Below are 16,764 nucleotides of genomic sequence, written 5' to 3' on the forward strand. Positions count from 1 at the left end.
CATTCCCGCAATATTTTACTATACTTTTTAAAAGTACATTTAGTTAATTCTGATCTGGTTCTGTAATAAGCAGACCTCAGTTTACGTTTGTTTATGCAAGAAACCCTAATGCCTTTTGTGATCCACTTTGGTCTTGTATTTTTTGAATTAATTTTAATGCGCTTTTCTGGGAAACATAGTTCATAGAAAAGGCACAATTCATCATGAAACTTTTTAAAGGCAGAATTTAGGTTACCATCGCTACAGACATCTTGCCATGACAAACTACTAATGTAATTTACGAATTTGTGTACGTTCTCATCATTAAAATCTCTCTGTCGCTTGTACCAAAAATGAACCCTGTATTTATGCAAGTCTGTTTGAAAGGAAAGCGTTTGGCAAGTATTATGGTCGGAAAGATAGAGCTCGTGAACATTCCCCTTTGCATCCCCAATATTGCTAGCAATGTGATCAATACATGAGAGACCACGCGTAGGCTCGTCGATGTGTAACTCAATGTTAAAACTATGTAACAAGTTTACTAGATTAGTAGATAATGTGTCTTTTTTTAAGGTGTTGATATTCCAGTCACCGGTTAATACTAGTTTTTTATTTCTTATTGATAGTTTGTACAAAAGTAGTTCCAGTTGGTCAAGAAATATTGTGGGATTACTCTTAGGAATCCTGTATAGACACAATAAAATGCATTTATGAGATGGCAACTCCACCCCACAGCACTCAAAGCTTTTTTCGATTGCAAAGTCTTTACAGATAGGAAGAGGTTTAAAATCCATATATTTGTCAATAAAAATACAGACGCCGCCTCGAGCCCTACTTGTCCTGCAGAATGATGATACCATGTTATATTTTTTTAATACTGCGTTATTTTGAGTTCCTGATTTCAGGAATGTTTCGGAAAAGCATAAAGCGTCAATATCAAACTTTCTTTGCTTGAATTCATCAACAACCAGTTCCAGTGCATCTAGTTTACCTAATAGTCCCTGAATGTTCTGATGTAAAACTGTAAACTTACCTATGTCGTCACTAGATATGGAGGGAAGCCCACATGAGTTATAACAGTTATCATTAGGTACGAAAAAACTTATCTTTTTTTACAATTGGAAAGTAGAAAGGGATGGTTCCTTTCTTTGTGTTGGGCTTTGTGGGTGTTGGGCTTTCGTGGCCTCTCTCCATATTATTATTTTTATATCTCGAGGCAAAATAGAATGGAATAGTGCCCCTCTCAAATTTTTCAGTATTACTAATATTATTACTAGTTTTACGCAAAATTAATTGCCTTATTTTTTTAACGTCAAGGTATTCTCGATCATAATTTACACAGTCAACAATAAAATTAATTCTTTTGCACAAATTATCCTTTGAGACATAATTATCCAGGTTTAAAAAATAGCTATTCTTAAAATATTTACACATATTTTCAATTTCATGATTCAACAAAGATTCATTTAAAAATTGGTTATATGTCACACTTAATACAATTACAGTAAAACTATAAAATTGATTTAAAAAATTGTTAATTTCAGATAAAATATTATTCGGATTTCTGTCATTTTCTCCAACATTTATTACAATAACATCCTCTAAGTTAGGTTCATTGTAGTAACAGTCCTGAAGTATATCCGCAGTCAGAGCATTTGGCTTAGTTTGACTTTGAACTTTATACCGTCGGTTTTTCTTGGAGTTCAATAAGACAGATGCGAGACCCGTACTCTGTTGTGCGCCGTATATCCTTATGGTTTGTGTAGAATTATTTTTGGATATTTTTATAAACTTTGGAGATTTTTTTCCACACATTGCAATGTTTTCTGCGGTTGCGAGTGGCAAACTCAGTGCATTGTTTATCTGTTCTTGCAACTTTTTTATTTCTATGTTAGCATTTAGTAGCTTTTCTTGTAGATCACTTATTAATAGTTCTAATTCCAGTTGTTTTTCGCTGGGAAATATCTTGGGTTTAGTTCTCAAATTTTGTATAGCGTGGTTGTTCTTCGCATGACAAGTGGATTTTGGTGTACTATTTCCCCGTTCCTGGATGTTCACATGGTGACTTTTGGACATTCTGTTGCTGGAGGCTGGAGTACATGGGCTGTGGCATACATTTTTCAGTAGGAAAATTTCATGTGTAAGTTTGTTTATTGTTTGTTTTAGACAGTTATTTTCACAAATTGTATTTTCTAATTCGTTCTGTGTGCTCATTAAATTTGAAGTGAGCTTTTCTATCTGTTCCTTTAAGTCCTGGGTCTCTAAAGTCGAACTACCAACTTCCAAACTTCGTGATAATTTCTCTAATGATATGTCATGGTCACATATTGTGTCCGCATCAGAAAGGTTCAAGCCCAAGGATTGAGAATTACAGGTCAAAGCTTCGCTAATCGTGTCATCCTCGTTAGATGGGTCATCAATTCGAGGGGTGGTGATTATAGATGGCGTACATTGTGAGGTAGCAATTGCGACTGACTCATTACTCTGAGGGGTGGTGGTTGTTGGTGGTGTACACTGCAAGGCAGGAACTTTGGAGGCTTGTTTCCTTGTGGTTATGTTGGACGCAATAAAACTGTTTACTGGCCGATGTCCTTTCAGTTTCTGGTCGCATGATTTGCATTTCCAATTTTTTCTTGTATCAGCATCCTTCAGTCGATGTAATTTTTCTGAATATCCGATGCAGGCAGATTCATATAGTTTTTTTATGGAAATATTAAATGTAATAATTAAAATTTAATTTACAAATTTGCAATGGAATAAGGGAATTCGATATTTTTATTGAAGATGTAACATTTATAAATATTTTTTTATGTATAAGTTAAAATTATTAATAATAACGTTTGTTGACGACTTATTATTGACAACATAATAATGTAATATGTACTGAATAATTCGCATAATATTTAGTTTGCAGAAGTTAAATACGAGTAATATTTTTTTTTCTAACAGGAATTAACCAATTTGAGTATTTTTAGTTTTTACACAATCACACCAGTGATATTTTACAGTTTCATTTTGTTACATTTTATTTGTTTAGGATTTATTTAAGTATGTTACTTCGATGTTACAATTGTCATTTAAAAATATTAGATTTTCTAAAAGTAGGTCAATAATTTTGTTACTCAGTCATGTCATTGCACTCAACGAATACGACTTATTGCAAATCAGCAAAACGTGATTTAGCATCAGACACGTTATGATGACTTGTAGGTATTTTCTAGCGTATCGACACAATACTTCGCTGTAATTAACATCTTTACATATTAAACAATAATTGTATTTGGTATGCAAGTAAATACTTTAAATCATTGTCATAATTTTGTAGACTTTTTAAGACCACCAAGATCGCATTTCTAAATGTGTATCTTTAACAAATCATTAATTTGCATTATTGATTGGATTTAACTTTGAAGTAAAACAATATTTTGTCATATTTTTTCATGATGCAGTAATATAACTAATTAAAATGTTTATGTAATGACGAAATAATAAAGTAATTTATATCATTTAAAACGTAATTATAGGTTTTGATGATTGATATGATGAAAAATATTTTGCAGTGTAGGTAAAATATCACTTGGCTGACTACTCGATTGCTGATTTATTTGGGTCAACACACAACAGATATTGCACAATGATTAACTGTAATTGAAAGTTTTTGACTATGAACGTAAATTATTTTAAACAAATTCTATTTGTTTTGTTTTAATTATGATTTTATTACAGTATATTCAGTTATAGTAAATGACTTATTATGTAACTAGAAATTATTTAATAACTATGAAATGGAAAATATTACACGGATAAGACGATAATAATAATAATTTTGATTATAAATATGACAGAATGTAATTTATACATTGTATAAAGTTAATTAACTTATTGTGAGTGACAAAACTGTAGGCATAGGAATGTACGTTAATGTTATTAAATGATGAAGGCTATGAGATAAAGGTTTGTTGTAATAAGGCAGGTTTTGGTTTGAAATTCAGATAGGCAAAGTTATAAAATAGTTTGATATTGTTTGTAAAGATGAGCTAAAAGTTAGGCATGCATTAATTACACAGGATACTTTTAATTATTTTGGACTGATCACCCAAAAGTTTTAAGATATTCTTGTGCATTGATTGCGTAGGTTTGTGAGATTGTAAAGTATTTTGTTAGATATTGAATGAATATTGAAATATTATATGAATATTATGTAAACATGGTACTAAAATAAATAATATTAAGGGGAATTATCCTTCGTTCGATCATGGTGCATACTAGATATCTCTGTGAGAATAGTTGGAGACATTAATAAGTCTTAAAATTATCCCTTAATTTAAATGATTATTATAAATAAATAAATATTATTATAAAGTGCGCGCACATTTTATAAAAGTACCATGATGAAATGATGAAATGAATAATAAGTCGACTATAAATAAATAAATAATGACTTGTAAGTGTAGTAGATCTACTAATAACTATTAAAACATGAGGGTGGCCACCTCATAAGAATAAATGACGTGCTATCGGATATGGAAATTTTAATGGATACTAGTACGAATTAGTACGAAATACTTGGATGTGACTTTATTTTTAATATGAATGAATATTACTTAAAAATAATATTGTTTAAACAGTTTAAATAGTCGTCAACAACACGTTTAGATTAAGTATTAATTCTTTTTTAATATTTTTTAACACTATTCATTTGTTATGGTTATTTGACACCACTAATTGAAATATTTTTTTTCTTCTCTTTGTCTTATTTTACTCAATCTTGAAATTATTGGAGAATGGTGTCAAGTACCCAATTTTGTAAAACCTTTTTTTTTTCTCTTCCATTGGCTTTCTTTTATGTAAAAAAAAAAAAAAAAAAAAAAAAACGGGGGAGGTGTAGTATGCGCGTCACGCACGCACACACTCACATCCCTTACATAGTATATAAGGCAATGCACGTCAATAAACGCACGCTTAATAGCTCTTAATACGCAGTCAGTCTACTTATTTAATCGTCCCAACGCCCAACGTTGCAAAAATATTAAGAAACAAAATTGAAATAAATGATTATATTTCAATTAGACATTATTATACTTTAATTAGTACCATAACTATGAAAAACAAACAGTTATTTCCTCCTGTAAAGTTTGCAAAAAGGGACATACCTAAGCAGTTTGAAAGTTAGGCTGACGATATTCGTGATCATCTTTGAATATAAATATTTTTGATCATCGAATACAATTTAAGACTTTACTTTCTCCGTTATTATTTTTTGGTAAAATCGAGAGAAAAATAAGATTTTAGATTTTTGCGTTCCATTTCAACTAAAATAGATAAACACGGATTGAGCGACATTTTTATATGAGTTACATGTCAAGTACGAATACGAATACTGTGTGTCGAGGTAACACCACTACAATGTAACATTATGACAATATGAGGGTAGTTTAAAATATTTAAGCCCACCCGAACGGACAATTCCGCCAGCTGCCAGTCTGCTTGTGATCACGGCTGCATCATAGGCAGCCGAAAAATCAAGCCACATACAAAAACAGACTTCTTTTTCTATGCGGTTATTATTTTTGATTTGATTTTGAAATAAATCATATAAAAAAGCTATGAAAAACAGTATATCAGAAAAGATGGGAGATGTTTGAAGAAACTTTTGATGGATATTTTTTTATATTATTTTCACATTTTCATCACTAAACTTTGAATTTTTGTCGAAATCCAATATCTAATTACTACAAGTGATATTTAGTTATTATCGTTGGAAAGAAGAGATAATTAGATGTTTTTAATGATCTTAAAAACACATTTCATTTTTTAATCAATTTCAAGTTAAATTTTTTATCGTGTTTTATACTTTTGTTAAACTTTGGCTGCTCGTAATTAGCTATTCAATCATTATCTGGATATAAAATGTTTTTATTAGAGTAAAGACATATTGGATCTTCATACCAAATAAAAAAAATCGGTTGAAAACGCGACAAAAAAAGAAGCAGATTTAGGTCAAATTTCGAAAAAAAAAACATAATTATAAAAATATCAATAAAAAAAGTAGCTCATTTAGGGTCAAATGGGCGAACCTTTATTCAAAATGACCTAACATACGAAGTTTGTCTAACGTTCTACCAAACACCTGTAGGTATATTTTCAACCGACTTCAAAAAGGAGGAGGTTCTCAATTCGACCCGTATGTTCTTTTTTTTTTTTTTTCTATGTTTGTTACGCGATAACTCCGCCAATTATGAACCGAATTGAACAAATCTTTTTTCGGCGTATAGGTAATACCTCAAGGGTGGTCCCATTTAAATTTAATAATAAAAAAAACAACCCCCAAGGGTAGAAAATTGGGGATGAACTTTTTTATACGTAATATCTCCGCCGATTATAAACCAATTTGAACGATTATTTTTTTGTTGAATAGGTATTATCAAAAGGGTGGTTTCATACGAATTTGAAGAAAATATTTCACCCCCAAGGGTGGAAAATTGGGGATGAACTTTTTTACGCAATATCTCCGCCGATTATGAATCAATTTTTTTTGGTCTCAATGTACTGCCTACCTTCAGTGGTAACATCAAAGTAATAATTAGTTAACTAAAAAGCAAGAAATAAGTAAAATTTTATTTAAAAAAATAAAACCGACTCCAAAAAACCTACACTAAAACGTAGAAAAATAATTACTAATTACCTACTTATTTATTAGGACGAATTATTAATATTTATGTAGGTATACCATGATTGATACTTCTGGAGTCGGTGCCAAGATTATGAAACATGTAAAGTTTGCCTGCACCGACTCCAAAAGTATCAATCATGGTATACCTACATAAATATTAATAATTCGTCCTAATAAATAAGTAGGTAATTAGTAATTATTTTTCTACGTTTTAGTGTAGGTTTTTTGGAGTCGGTTTTATTTTTTTTAATAAAATTTTACTTATATATATTATTATCAGGGATCGAAATAGGTGGTACCTATCAATTTACCTAACCCTATTCGCGACGAGATGATTGAGCTGGATGAATCGAAAATTCCCTGGGAAAAATTCCGATTTTTTGTGGAGACCAATGAGATAAAGAAAACTCAAACCAACCAAAACCAATATACCAAACGGGGTACCCTGTAGATTAATATCAATCGAAACGCAAAATGCACAAAAGTGATGTGATAGTTTCCAAGAAATTAATAACATACGGTTTTGTTAATTACAGAATTTAAATAATCCTTTGTAGGTATTTTTTGTTGTCTTGTGATTTCCTATACCTAAGTGCGTTGTTTTATTATTATTACCTACTAATACATAATAAAAAAAAATACCTATGTATATCTCGAAGTATATAATAAATCTAGAAAAAATTGATAATTAGCATCTTGTATACCTATGTATTTAAATTATCTTAAACATTTTATAATAACCTATACATGTTTAAAATGACGTAGTAAGTAGCTACTTAGATCACTTTCATTCAGCCGCCGAACTACTATGAGTACCGAGTGTACCATCTGCGCTACAAATTCTTTATAGAAAAACAAAGAAGCGGAGCGTGCCGATGTGCGACACAGCCTCCCCGTGCGAACGCTAGTGAAAGACTGAGCTCCCGCATTCGCGCGGCCCGCGTGTGGAAATTACAGGGTATTTTGAATGTATGACACGTAATACATTATTTTTGAAAAAAAAATGAACAACAATTTTTTAGATAATTAAATTTTCTATCATTTGGTGAAAGAATCATTAAAATCGCTTCAGCCGTTTAGGAGTAGTAGGAAATTTCTTTGGTGAAATTAGAAGAAAGTTAAGAATTTTTTCTACCAAAACTAATAGTTGTAACAAAAAAAACGAACAACAATTTTTTAGTTTAAGATATTATACATCTCACACATATTTTTTTTTCTTGTTTGGATCATCCATTTAGGAGGAGTAGGGATTCAAAGAGAGGTCTATTTTGCAGTTTTGCCTCACCTATCGCCTTAAAGTGAAGCGCGGCGGAAGGAAACTTGCCCCCCCTCCCCCTGCTACCACAGGGGGGGCTCCCGATGTCTACCGACGGAAATCCACTCAGGAGCACCCAAAGAACCACTGTTGCAAAAATGAGCCTTCTATACCAAAGTGGAGGGGTTCTTGCACTAAATTCCCTACTACCGTTCTTAGGCTTGCAATCAAAGACTTCTGACTCGTAAAAGTATACCAATTTGTTAAGAAACATGTTGGTGCTTTAATATTTTCTAAAACTAGAAGTTTTTAACTACCTATCTGCGTAAATAAAAAAAGATTAATAGACAACTGATTTTTTTGACTTTTGACCTCTGCCGGGCCCACAGTGCAGGGGTCTTGTTCAGCCGGATCAGCAATCATATCAATGATACGGGGCCACTGGGCTACAGGGGCTCTTAGAGCCGGAGACATACTATCGCCACTGATCCGTATCTACCTACACGAAGGTGCAAGGCAAAGTAAAAGAGAAGAAGAATGACGATGATTTTGACACATGCCAGTCTCAACTCCAAATGCAAACTGAAGTAATGAAGCAACTCCATTATGCCATCGTAAAATACTCTTCCTTCTGAAAACACAGCAAAATTCTGCAAGTTCTATAAATCTTTGTGTTAATACAGATACATTATTAAGCGTAATTAGCAAGACTGTGGCGTTTGGTGTTTTCAAAGCGGTCGGTTATTTATTTAGAGCCCGTTTGCCGACTCGCTGCTAAATAAACATATTTCGGTTTGAGCTTGCCTGCCTTGATTACTTTGAATACACGTCTGTTTACATTACAAAGGAAAGTAAATACATGTTTATTAACTTTTTGTAAACATCATCTTTCAGCTTAATTATAAACCAAACGATAGCTTCTGTACAATATGATAATTCCAAGACAAATTGGATTCGTAGCAATAGGTATCTCTTAACATACGCTTTTCCATTAGGAAGGCAATAACAATATCTGAACTAATATCGCCGCGTTTATTGACTCTACACTCAGATTCGGGCTAAAATAGCGTGGGTACTATTTGTTTGAACTTTTAAGGCCATATCTACTTACTATGCATGTGTATAGTCATCGGCTATTTACGAGTATCTAAAGCTTCCCACACCAACGCGTGCAGATCGCGCCGGCGATGGCGATCTGCCCGCGTTGGTGTGACTTACTTGACTTAAGGTCCTATGTCCCCTAGATGGGGCAGAGGGCGTCCACAACAGTCCTCCATCGCGTTCGGTCTTGAGCTTCGCGCTTGATCTCGCTCCAGGTCTTGCCGATTTTCTTCGCCTCGTCTGCTACAGTGCGCCGCCAAGTTTGTTTGGGGCTACGGTTGTTGGTGTGGTTGAAGCACCAACAACAACACTAGCTAATTATGCGTACAGGTACAGATCAACCTTTCTTCTTTCTTCTTCTTTCTGTCTAATGATCGACTTTCACTTGTTCCAGCCGAGCCTCCTCCCCTGGTGAACGTAACAGTCCACGCATCCACAATCCTGGCTCTCATCCTGTGGAACGTGGCTGGCGACGGAGGGCACCCCATCATAGACTTCACGGCTCAGTACCGGTCCGCAGCGCCTGTGAATGGGTCCCTAGAACCCTGGAGGCCAATCAGCCCCAACCACATTAGTCCAAACTCGGTAAGATGACCTCTTCTAATACTATGACCTAAACGCGGCCGATAACGGAAGGCATATCATGGACTTCATAACGGTTCGCAGCTCCTGTAAATGGGTTCCTAGAACCCTGGCTACCAATCAGCCCTACCCTAACCACATTATTCTGAACTCGGTAAGATGACCTCTTCCAATACAGTGACACACATAGACTATGATGGAGGGCACCCCATCATAAACTTCACGGCTCAGTACCGGTCCTGTTCTGTCCAGTACCGGTCCTGTGAATGGGTCCCTAGAACCTTGGAAGCCAATCAGCCCCAAACACATCAGTCCGAACCGAACTCGGTAAGATGATTGATGATGCAGACCTATTTCACTACTTATGGAGTTTGGAACATGTCTCCGAGATAGCTGCTGCTGCTACGAGGCTGCAAACGTGACCTGTGGTGGATGGCAACTCTTCATAGACTTCACACTATGAAGTTCACAGCACAGTGAGAAATGAGTTCTTAAAGATCTATGAACTTATCAATGCAAGCTCTAAACTTTCAGCGTGTCATGTTCGTCATGCATGTGTAAAATTGGGTAAGCTATATCTCGCTGCCCTAATGTAGCCAAAATCTGCTATATTATGCTACAACGCTATAAACGCTAGAAAGAATAACATGGGTGATAGACTGTGTCACACAAAGACTTCCAAAATCGCTATGTTTGTACCTACTCACTCCGTGAAGCCATTCCGAAATTGAATCTGTCACGAATGTTATCAATGGGGCTTACTTATCGATTGTCCTACTCCATTCCAGCGGCAGGTGGACGTGTACCACTTGGACACGAACGCGTCGTACTGGTTCCGCGTGTGGGCCACCAACGCGCTGGGCCCCGGGCCCCCGGTCGAGGTGCTGGCCACCACGCTCTACAGCGACCAGGAGGCTGGTGCGTACTGTTCAAATTGTAATTCTTTATTAGTATGCAGGCTATGGCGGTTATCACACTGCGCCGCGCTCCGCCGCGGAGCGCGGGGCGACAGATTTAATAATTGTATGCTAGTACCTCAGTTTGTATAGAAAACACGCGCGGCACTTCACACTGACAACGCGTCCGCGCTCGTGATTTTTTATATGAAAATCACGCGCTCCGCGGCGGAGCGCGGCGCAGTGTGATAACCGCCTTAAGGCCCCTTTCAGGGTACTTAGACTGTAGCCTTATTCACGTAACAAAACTTCAACGACAACAAATCGCTGAGTTGAGATCCTATCGAGTAATCGTTCCGAAATGACCCTTGTGAATACGGATTTAGAACTGTTTTTCAATAGGACGACTTCTGTGGGTCTAGACAAAGTGCAAATTATAATCGCAAAGCAGTCGAAAAGTGGTCGAAAAGCCCCTTTTTTGTATGGAGTTTTGACAGATTCGATTTTCGATTCGATCAAAAAGTGCGTTTTGTCTAGGGGGGTTGAACGTCAGCGAGATTTTGACTGTCAAAATACGTGAATTAGGCCACTGGTCAAATTTTTTAGCTTGCCCTAATACTGGCTGCTGCTGAGACGAAGAGGCGGAAGAACTGCGGAATCTGCTATTGCTCTGTTAATTGTTGACTGATGCATATAATGCAGTTCGTTTCAAAGTCACATGCATGTTTCTCAAGTGTCAACATAATGAAATCCCAACTTGTGCAAAAGTACCACACAAAAGCTGCGTCATGTGATGTCATACAACATTTAAACGCTTGTATCTTTTTATTTGCAGTCCAATTTTAATGCTTATTTTCAAGCTGGTCTACTTTTTAATAAATTGTGTATTTGTGAAATAATTATCTCGACATGGCGCTTGTTATGTCGCGAATATAGCTGAGCGGACGCCTCTTCAGCATAGCTTGTAGTTTAATGTTTAATGTTATATGTACTGTATTTTTATTTTATTTTTCTATGCTGAATAAAGTATTCTTATTCAATTAAAATATGAATATTCCATTGATTTCCACCGCTCACCGTCCACAGAACTCTACAAGCACTTCCTGGAAGGCTCTGAGAGCTTCGACACGCGCACGTGGGTAGCGGCCGTGTGCGTGGTCATGGGAACGCTGCTGGTGCTGGCTGCTGGCACGTGCGCCGTCCTCTGCCGCGAGTGGCGCCGCCCCGGTGAGCCCGCGCCCTAGCACTCGCACCTGCCCCGGCTCTACTTCCTGTGGCACTACTGAGCCGCGGCCGAGCCGGCGCAGTGTGTCTAGCCTGTAGCTCCCGTGTCACACCTGTACCTCCCGTGTCACACCTGTACCTACCTCACCGTCTCTGTGCCGCGAGTGGCGCCGCCCCGGTGAGCCCGCGCCCTAGCACTCGCACCTGCCCCGGCTCTACTTCCTGTGGCACTACTGAGTCGCGGCCGAGCCGGCGCAGTGTGTCTATAGCCTGTAGCTCCCGTTTCACACCTGTACCTCCCGTGTCACACCTGTATCTCCCGTGTCACACCTGTACGTAGCTCCCCGTCTCTGTGCCGCGTTGGGCTGCCCCGGTGAGCCCGCGCCCTAGCACTCGCACCTGCCCCGGCTCTACTTCCTGTGGCACTACTGAGCCGCGGCCGAGCCGGCGCAGTGTGTCTAGCCTGTAGCCCCCGTGTCACACCTGTACCTCCCGTGTCACACCTGTACCTCCCGTGTCACACTTGTACCTCCCGTGTCACACCTGTACCTCCCGTGTCACACCTGTACCTAGCTCACCGTCTCTGTGCCGCGAGTGGCGCCGCCCCGGTGAGCCCGCGCCCTAGCACTCGCACCTGCCCCGGCTCTACTTCCTGTGGCACTACTGAGCCGCGGCCGAGCCGGCGCAGTGTGTCTATAGCCTGTAGCTCCCGTGTCACACCTGTACCTCCCGTGTCACACCTGTACCTAGCTCCCCGTCTCTGTGCCGCGAGTGGCGCCGCCCCGGTGAGCCCGCGCCCTAGCACTCGCACCTGCCCCGGCTCTACTTCCTGTGGCACTACTGAGCCGCGGCCGAGCCGGCGCAGTATGTCTAGCCTGTAACTCCCGTGTCACACTTGTACCTCCCGTGTCATACTTGTACCTCCCGTGTCACACCTGTACCTCCCGTGTCACACCTGTACCTCCCGTGTCACACTTGTACCCCCCCCATGTCACACCTGTACCTAGCTCACCGTCTCTGTGCCGCGAGTGGCGCCGCCCTAGTGAGCTCGCGCCCTATCTCCCGTGTCACAACTGTACCTAGCTTCCCGTTTATGCGACAGCACCAAGTGGATATCTGTACCTGTGTCCCACTTCTGTGACAGCACAACTTCTTGTATTTTCTATAACAGTACTCAATGGATAAGGTACAGGTGTACCTGTGTTCCTGTGACCTTATAACCCTGCTGCACTTCCTATGATAGAGCTAAATGTATAACCGTGTCCCAATTCTGTGACAGTACAACCTGACAGCCTATCTCCCTCCTCCAGTTTATAGTTCCCGTAATGGTACTGGACTCATCTGAGCACACACCCCTCGTGGCCATCTTCCTATGACAGTATTAAGCTTAGACTCCTACCGTCATTTACCTAATTCCTGCGGCAGTATTGAGTTTATACCCTTCCCCTCCATTATATCCTAACAATATTGTAACACTGTGTCACTATGCATCCTACATTATACGACATATAACATTGGCGTAAAAGTTACGTAGTGACACAGTATTTAATATTGTTATAGGCTCCAGTATTGGCGGTTTTGACAGATGTTGATGGTTTTAAACCGACTAGATAGCTATTAATGCTCTAAATAAAAGATACAAGGATTATTTCCCTGCTAGCGTGTCGGCTCTAATATCAGTTTCTAGCCAAAAACGTCAATAAAGAACCGTGTTTGAAAATGTGTAATAATATTGTTATTTTCGTTCATATAGAGAAATAATAACCACCGAATATACTCACGTGTTAATATTTACGCCTTAAGCAAACAGTGAAATGCAATTTATTTAGAGAAAAAAACCGAAATGACCTAAAAACCCACCGATAGTAACCTCAGCAGTATTTTATAAATAATCATAAATTTTCTCTAAATGAACGAAATGATTTCTTGTAAATTCTATAGTTTTAATTTAAAGGTACAGGCTACACGGGAAGGTATTTAATGTTCGAAAATGTCCATTGTACCATCTAATCTAATACAATAATAATCTAAGTACCATTATACAAGTCGGGGGAAAAACTTATCACGCGATAAGTTTAATTACAAAATTAAACGTTTCAAAATAGATTCCATTATTAACTATTGCAAATAGATTAAAATTCTAATTTATACATTAATTAATTGCTCTAAGTAATTGACTCGCTAAAGTTTATATAACTCCCAATACCAATAAAAACGTGCGCTGTGCGTTACACGTGCGTTCAACACTAGTTAAAATGTCACTCATACATAACGTCAAGTGTTCAACACGCGAGGAGTTAATTGTTATTCCATAGTATTCATGTACTTGCTTACTTGCGGTAATTTACCAAAACGCTAGAACCAATAAAAATAAAGTTAACGGCTTAAAATAATGATATAAGTTAAGGTAGAGACAAAAACGGTATAAAATAGTACTATGTGATAGATTTAGGTGTATTTTTAATTCGTACAGAATATAATCATAAAATAGGGAACAAAATTATTGGGAGTTACGGTATTACATAGTTATTTATCTTACTGTTATTTCGTGATAATTTTAAAATTTACTTCCGTTATTATTATAAAATAATGTTAATATTTCAAATTATATTACTTCCCTTTTATGTAGTTTCGGGCGTATACAAATAGGCCGCTCAAACATTTTGTAGCTTATGTATACAGTTACTTTTTCTTAAAAAAAAGATTACCAAAATCATAAGAAAAAAAAAGGTTGTTGTTATTATTACTATTAGTCAATAAATTATGAACAACTAAGCAATAACTACAGTATTTACCTGTTTAAATTTAGTAAACTCCAGAAGTACATGTACTATTGACGCTTAAGTAAGTTACTGATACTATGTAAGTAGTAACTCTATGATAGTATTTTTGAAGCACCTTTTTCAAATAAAATGCACAGCTTAAACAATTAATGAAATCTCAAAAGTTAAGATATTATACAGGTAATATTAAAGTAATTTAACGCTAGTGCCAATACTTTTAAAATATCGTTAAGAAATTCATAATAATAATGATAAATAAAAGTTTCTATTAGGCTAGTGTTTTTAATAAAATATACAAAATGAAAGATAAAAAATATGCATCCATTATGTCATTCCAAATTACGCTACGCAATTGGTGCTATTGCATTGATATTAGATATAGTAATAAATAATATATTTATTATAATTAAATGATACCAAAAAGCAATCTACTAACTCGCTTTAATATTGTTACCTTTTGCTGTATATTGCTAAAACTAAACTAAAATATAATCTCAATTTTAATATAAATAATATTTAAAACTTCGTAACGGCATTGTTTAAAAGTGCCTCTATACTAATAAAATTGTGCTCCAAGAACTATTTTTAAAATAAGAGGTGTTATTGTGACTTGAATAAACATGTCTGGGCATTTTTAAACAATATTTTAGGTACGGACCAATGTAACTACAGGACGTCAATTAAACAATAGAATTCAATTATTCAACTACTATTTCAACTAGAAATTTTAAATTATAGAATAATGTAAACCTACAATAATTACAACTCATATTAATCGTAGAAAAAGTATATAATTAATTTGAAGTAAATTCAATTAATTAGATATTTTAAAATTTAATTTTCTAGTTCAAAATAGACATTTCGATCTATTCATTTCGATTATTTAAAAATATTATCAAATCATAATAGTTGCTTGAAACTAAAATCAAATTAAAAATTATACTAAAAGTACAGATTTATGTTCATAATAATGAATACGTTGTATGCTTTTTTAGATATAAATTTTATTCCTAGCTAGCTTCAGTTTTAAAATAGTAGGTAATTTTATAATAAGGTTATTTTAAAATGCACTTATCATCCTTTAAAACATTGGCGTTGTAATTATTCAAATAATGCAGCTTAAAAGTATCTGTTAAAATCACCCTGTATGAGTGAGTTTCTTAGTTAATAGGTATGAACAAATTGAGAATAGAGTTATGATTAACTATTCATTAGTGCATAATATTATGAGCTCTTTCGCAGTATACGAATTCTTGCCTTCTCAATGACCAATTTTCACTTCGCCTTAAAGCACTTGCTACAAAACTATCGACTTTTTAGGTACAAAATAAAGCTAAGCTATTTAGATACAAAATATATAACAAAGGAATTGATTGATTTGATATAGGTAATTAAATTAACTATTAATACCAAATAAATACAAATACAGAACTTTGATTTTCGTCTTATATTAGGTGCTAGCCTATGAAATTGACGATGAGTTATTGGAAATAAACGCTAAAGTCGTCAGCGACTATTGCGTCTTATTTCATGGGCCACCTTGTTTCATAAGTAATTTCATTACATGATATTGTTAATTGATCGAATGAGAATGAAATCGATTCAACTGTCATTTCAAATATTCTGGTTTAACTCAAATCGCTAACGGATATAATGCTCTTATGATATCTTTAGGACCACTATATTCTTGGACCACTGTTCAAAGCGATACGCTAGCTATATCTACCAAAAATCTATTAGCATAGTTAAATATACGTACACAGTTTTAATATACAATATCTCTATTTAAGCACATGCTATGAGCACTGTTCTAGCTATGTACAGTCAGTATAACATGAATTATGTATTAAGATCTTATTGAATAATGGTTTATCTAATCGAAGATTTAAAACATAATTTACATGTATAATAACATTTTTCATTGATTTCAGTCTGGAGTTTTTTACATTCAATAAAGCTTGATTTATTATTTCAACTAGATTCATAGTTTTAACAGTAGAGTAACAGAGTTGCTTAGCATAGCGCTCATAAGCAGTTCTCTCTTTTCAATTAATATTATTAAGTAAATAGACGATCTTCATATCTTTTTGCTTTGCCAGCAAAGGAAAGGGATGTGACACATTATTTTTCAATAATAAAGTTCAAAATTAATACGTTATAAATCTGCTGCCACATAGTGTAGTTACTAGAAATTCGCTTTTCATTCTGTGCTTAAAAGGTAGATTTTTGACAACTATCTTTGCACAGATTTAAAATTGTACCTACAATAGA

The 16,764-nt window shown here is 35.9% G+C and overlaps 1 protein-coding gene across 1 annotated transcript in view; it reads left to right on the forward strand.

Moving 5' to 3' along the window:
• LOC135075466 (uncharacterized) overlaps positions 1-11,899 on the forward strand; it is a 76,870-nt gene extending 64,971 nt beyond the window's left edge. Inside the window, exons 4-6 of the mRNA XM_063969906.1 lie at positions 9,403-9,593; positions 10,379-10,508; positions 11,573-11,899. Coding sequence (XP_063825976.1) covers positions 9,403-9,593; positions 10,379-10,508; positions 11,573-11,730 — 479 coding nt within the window. The 3' untranslated portion in view covers positions 11,731-11,899. The remainder of the gene's footprint in view (positions 1-9,402; positions 9,594-10,378; positions 10,509-11,572) is intronic.
• The last annotated feature ends 4,865 nt before the right edge of the window (positions 11,900-16,764 follow it).

This window comes from Ostrinia nubilalis, chromosome 10, assembly GCF_963855985.1.
Source record: "Ostrinia nubilalis chromosome 10, ilOstNubi1.1, whole genome shotgun sequence".
NCBI lineage: Eukaryota > Metazoa > Arthropoda > Insecta > Lepidoptera > Crambidae > Ostrinia > Ostrinia nubilalis.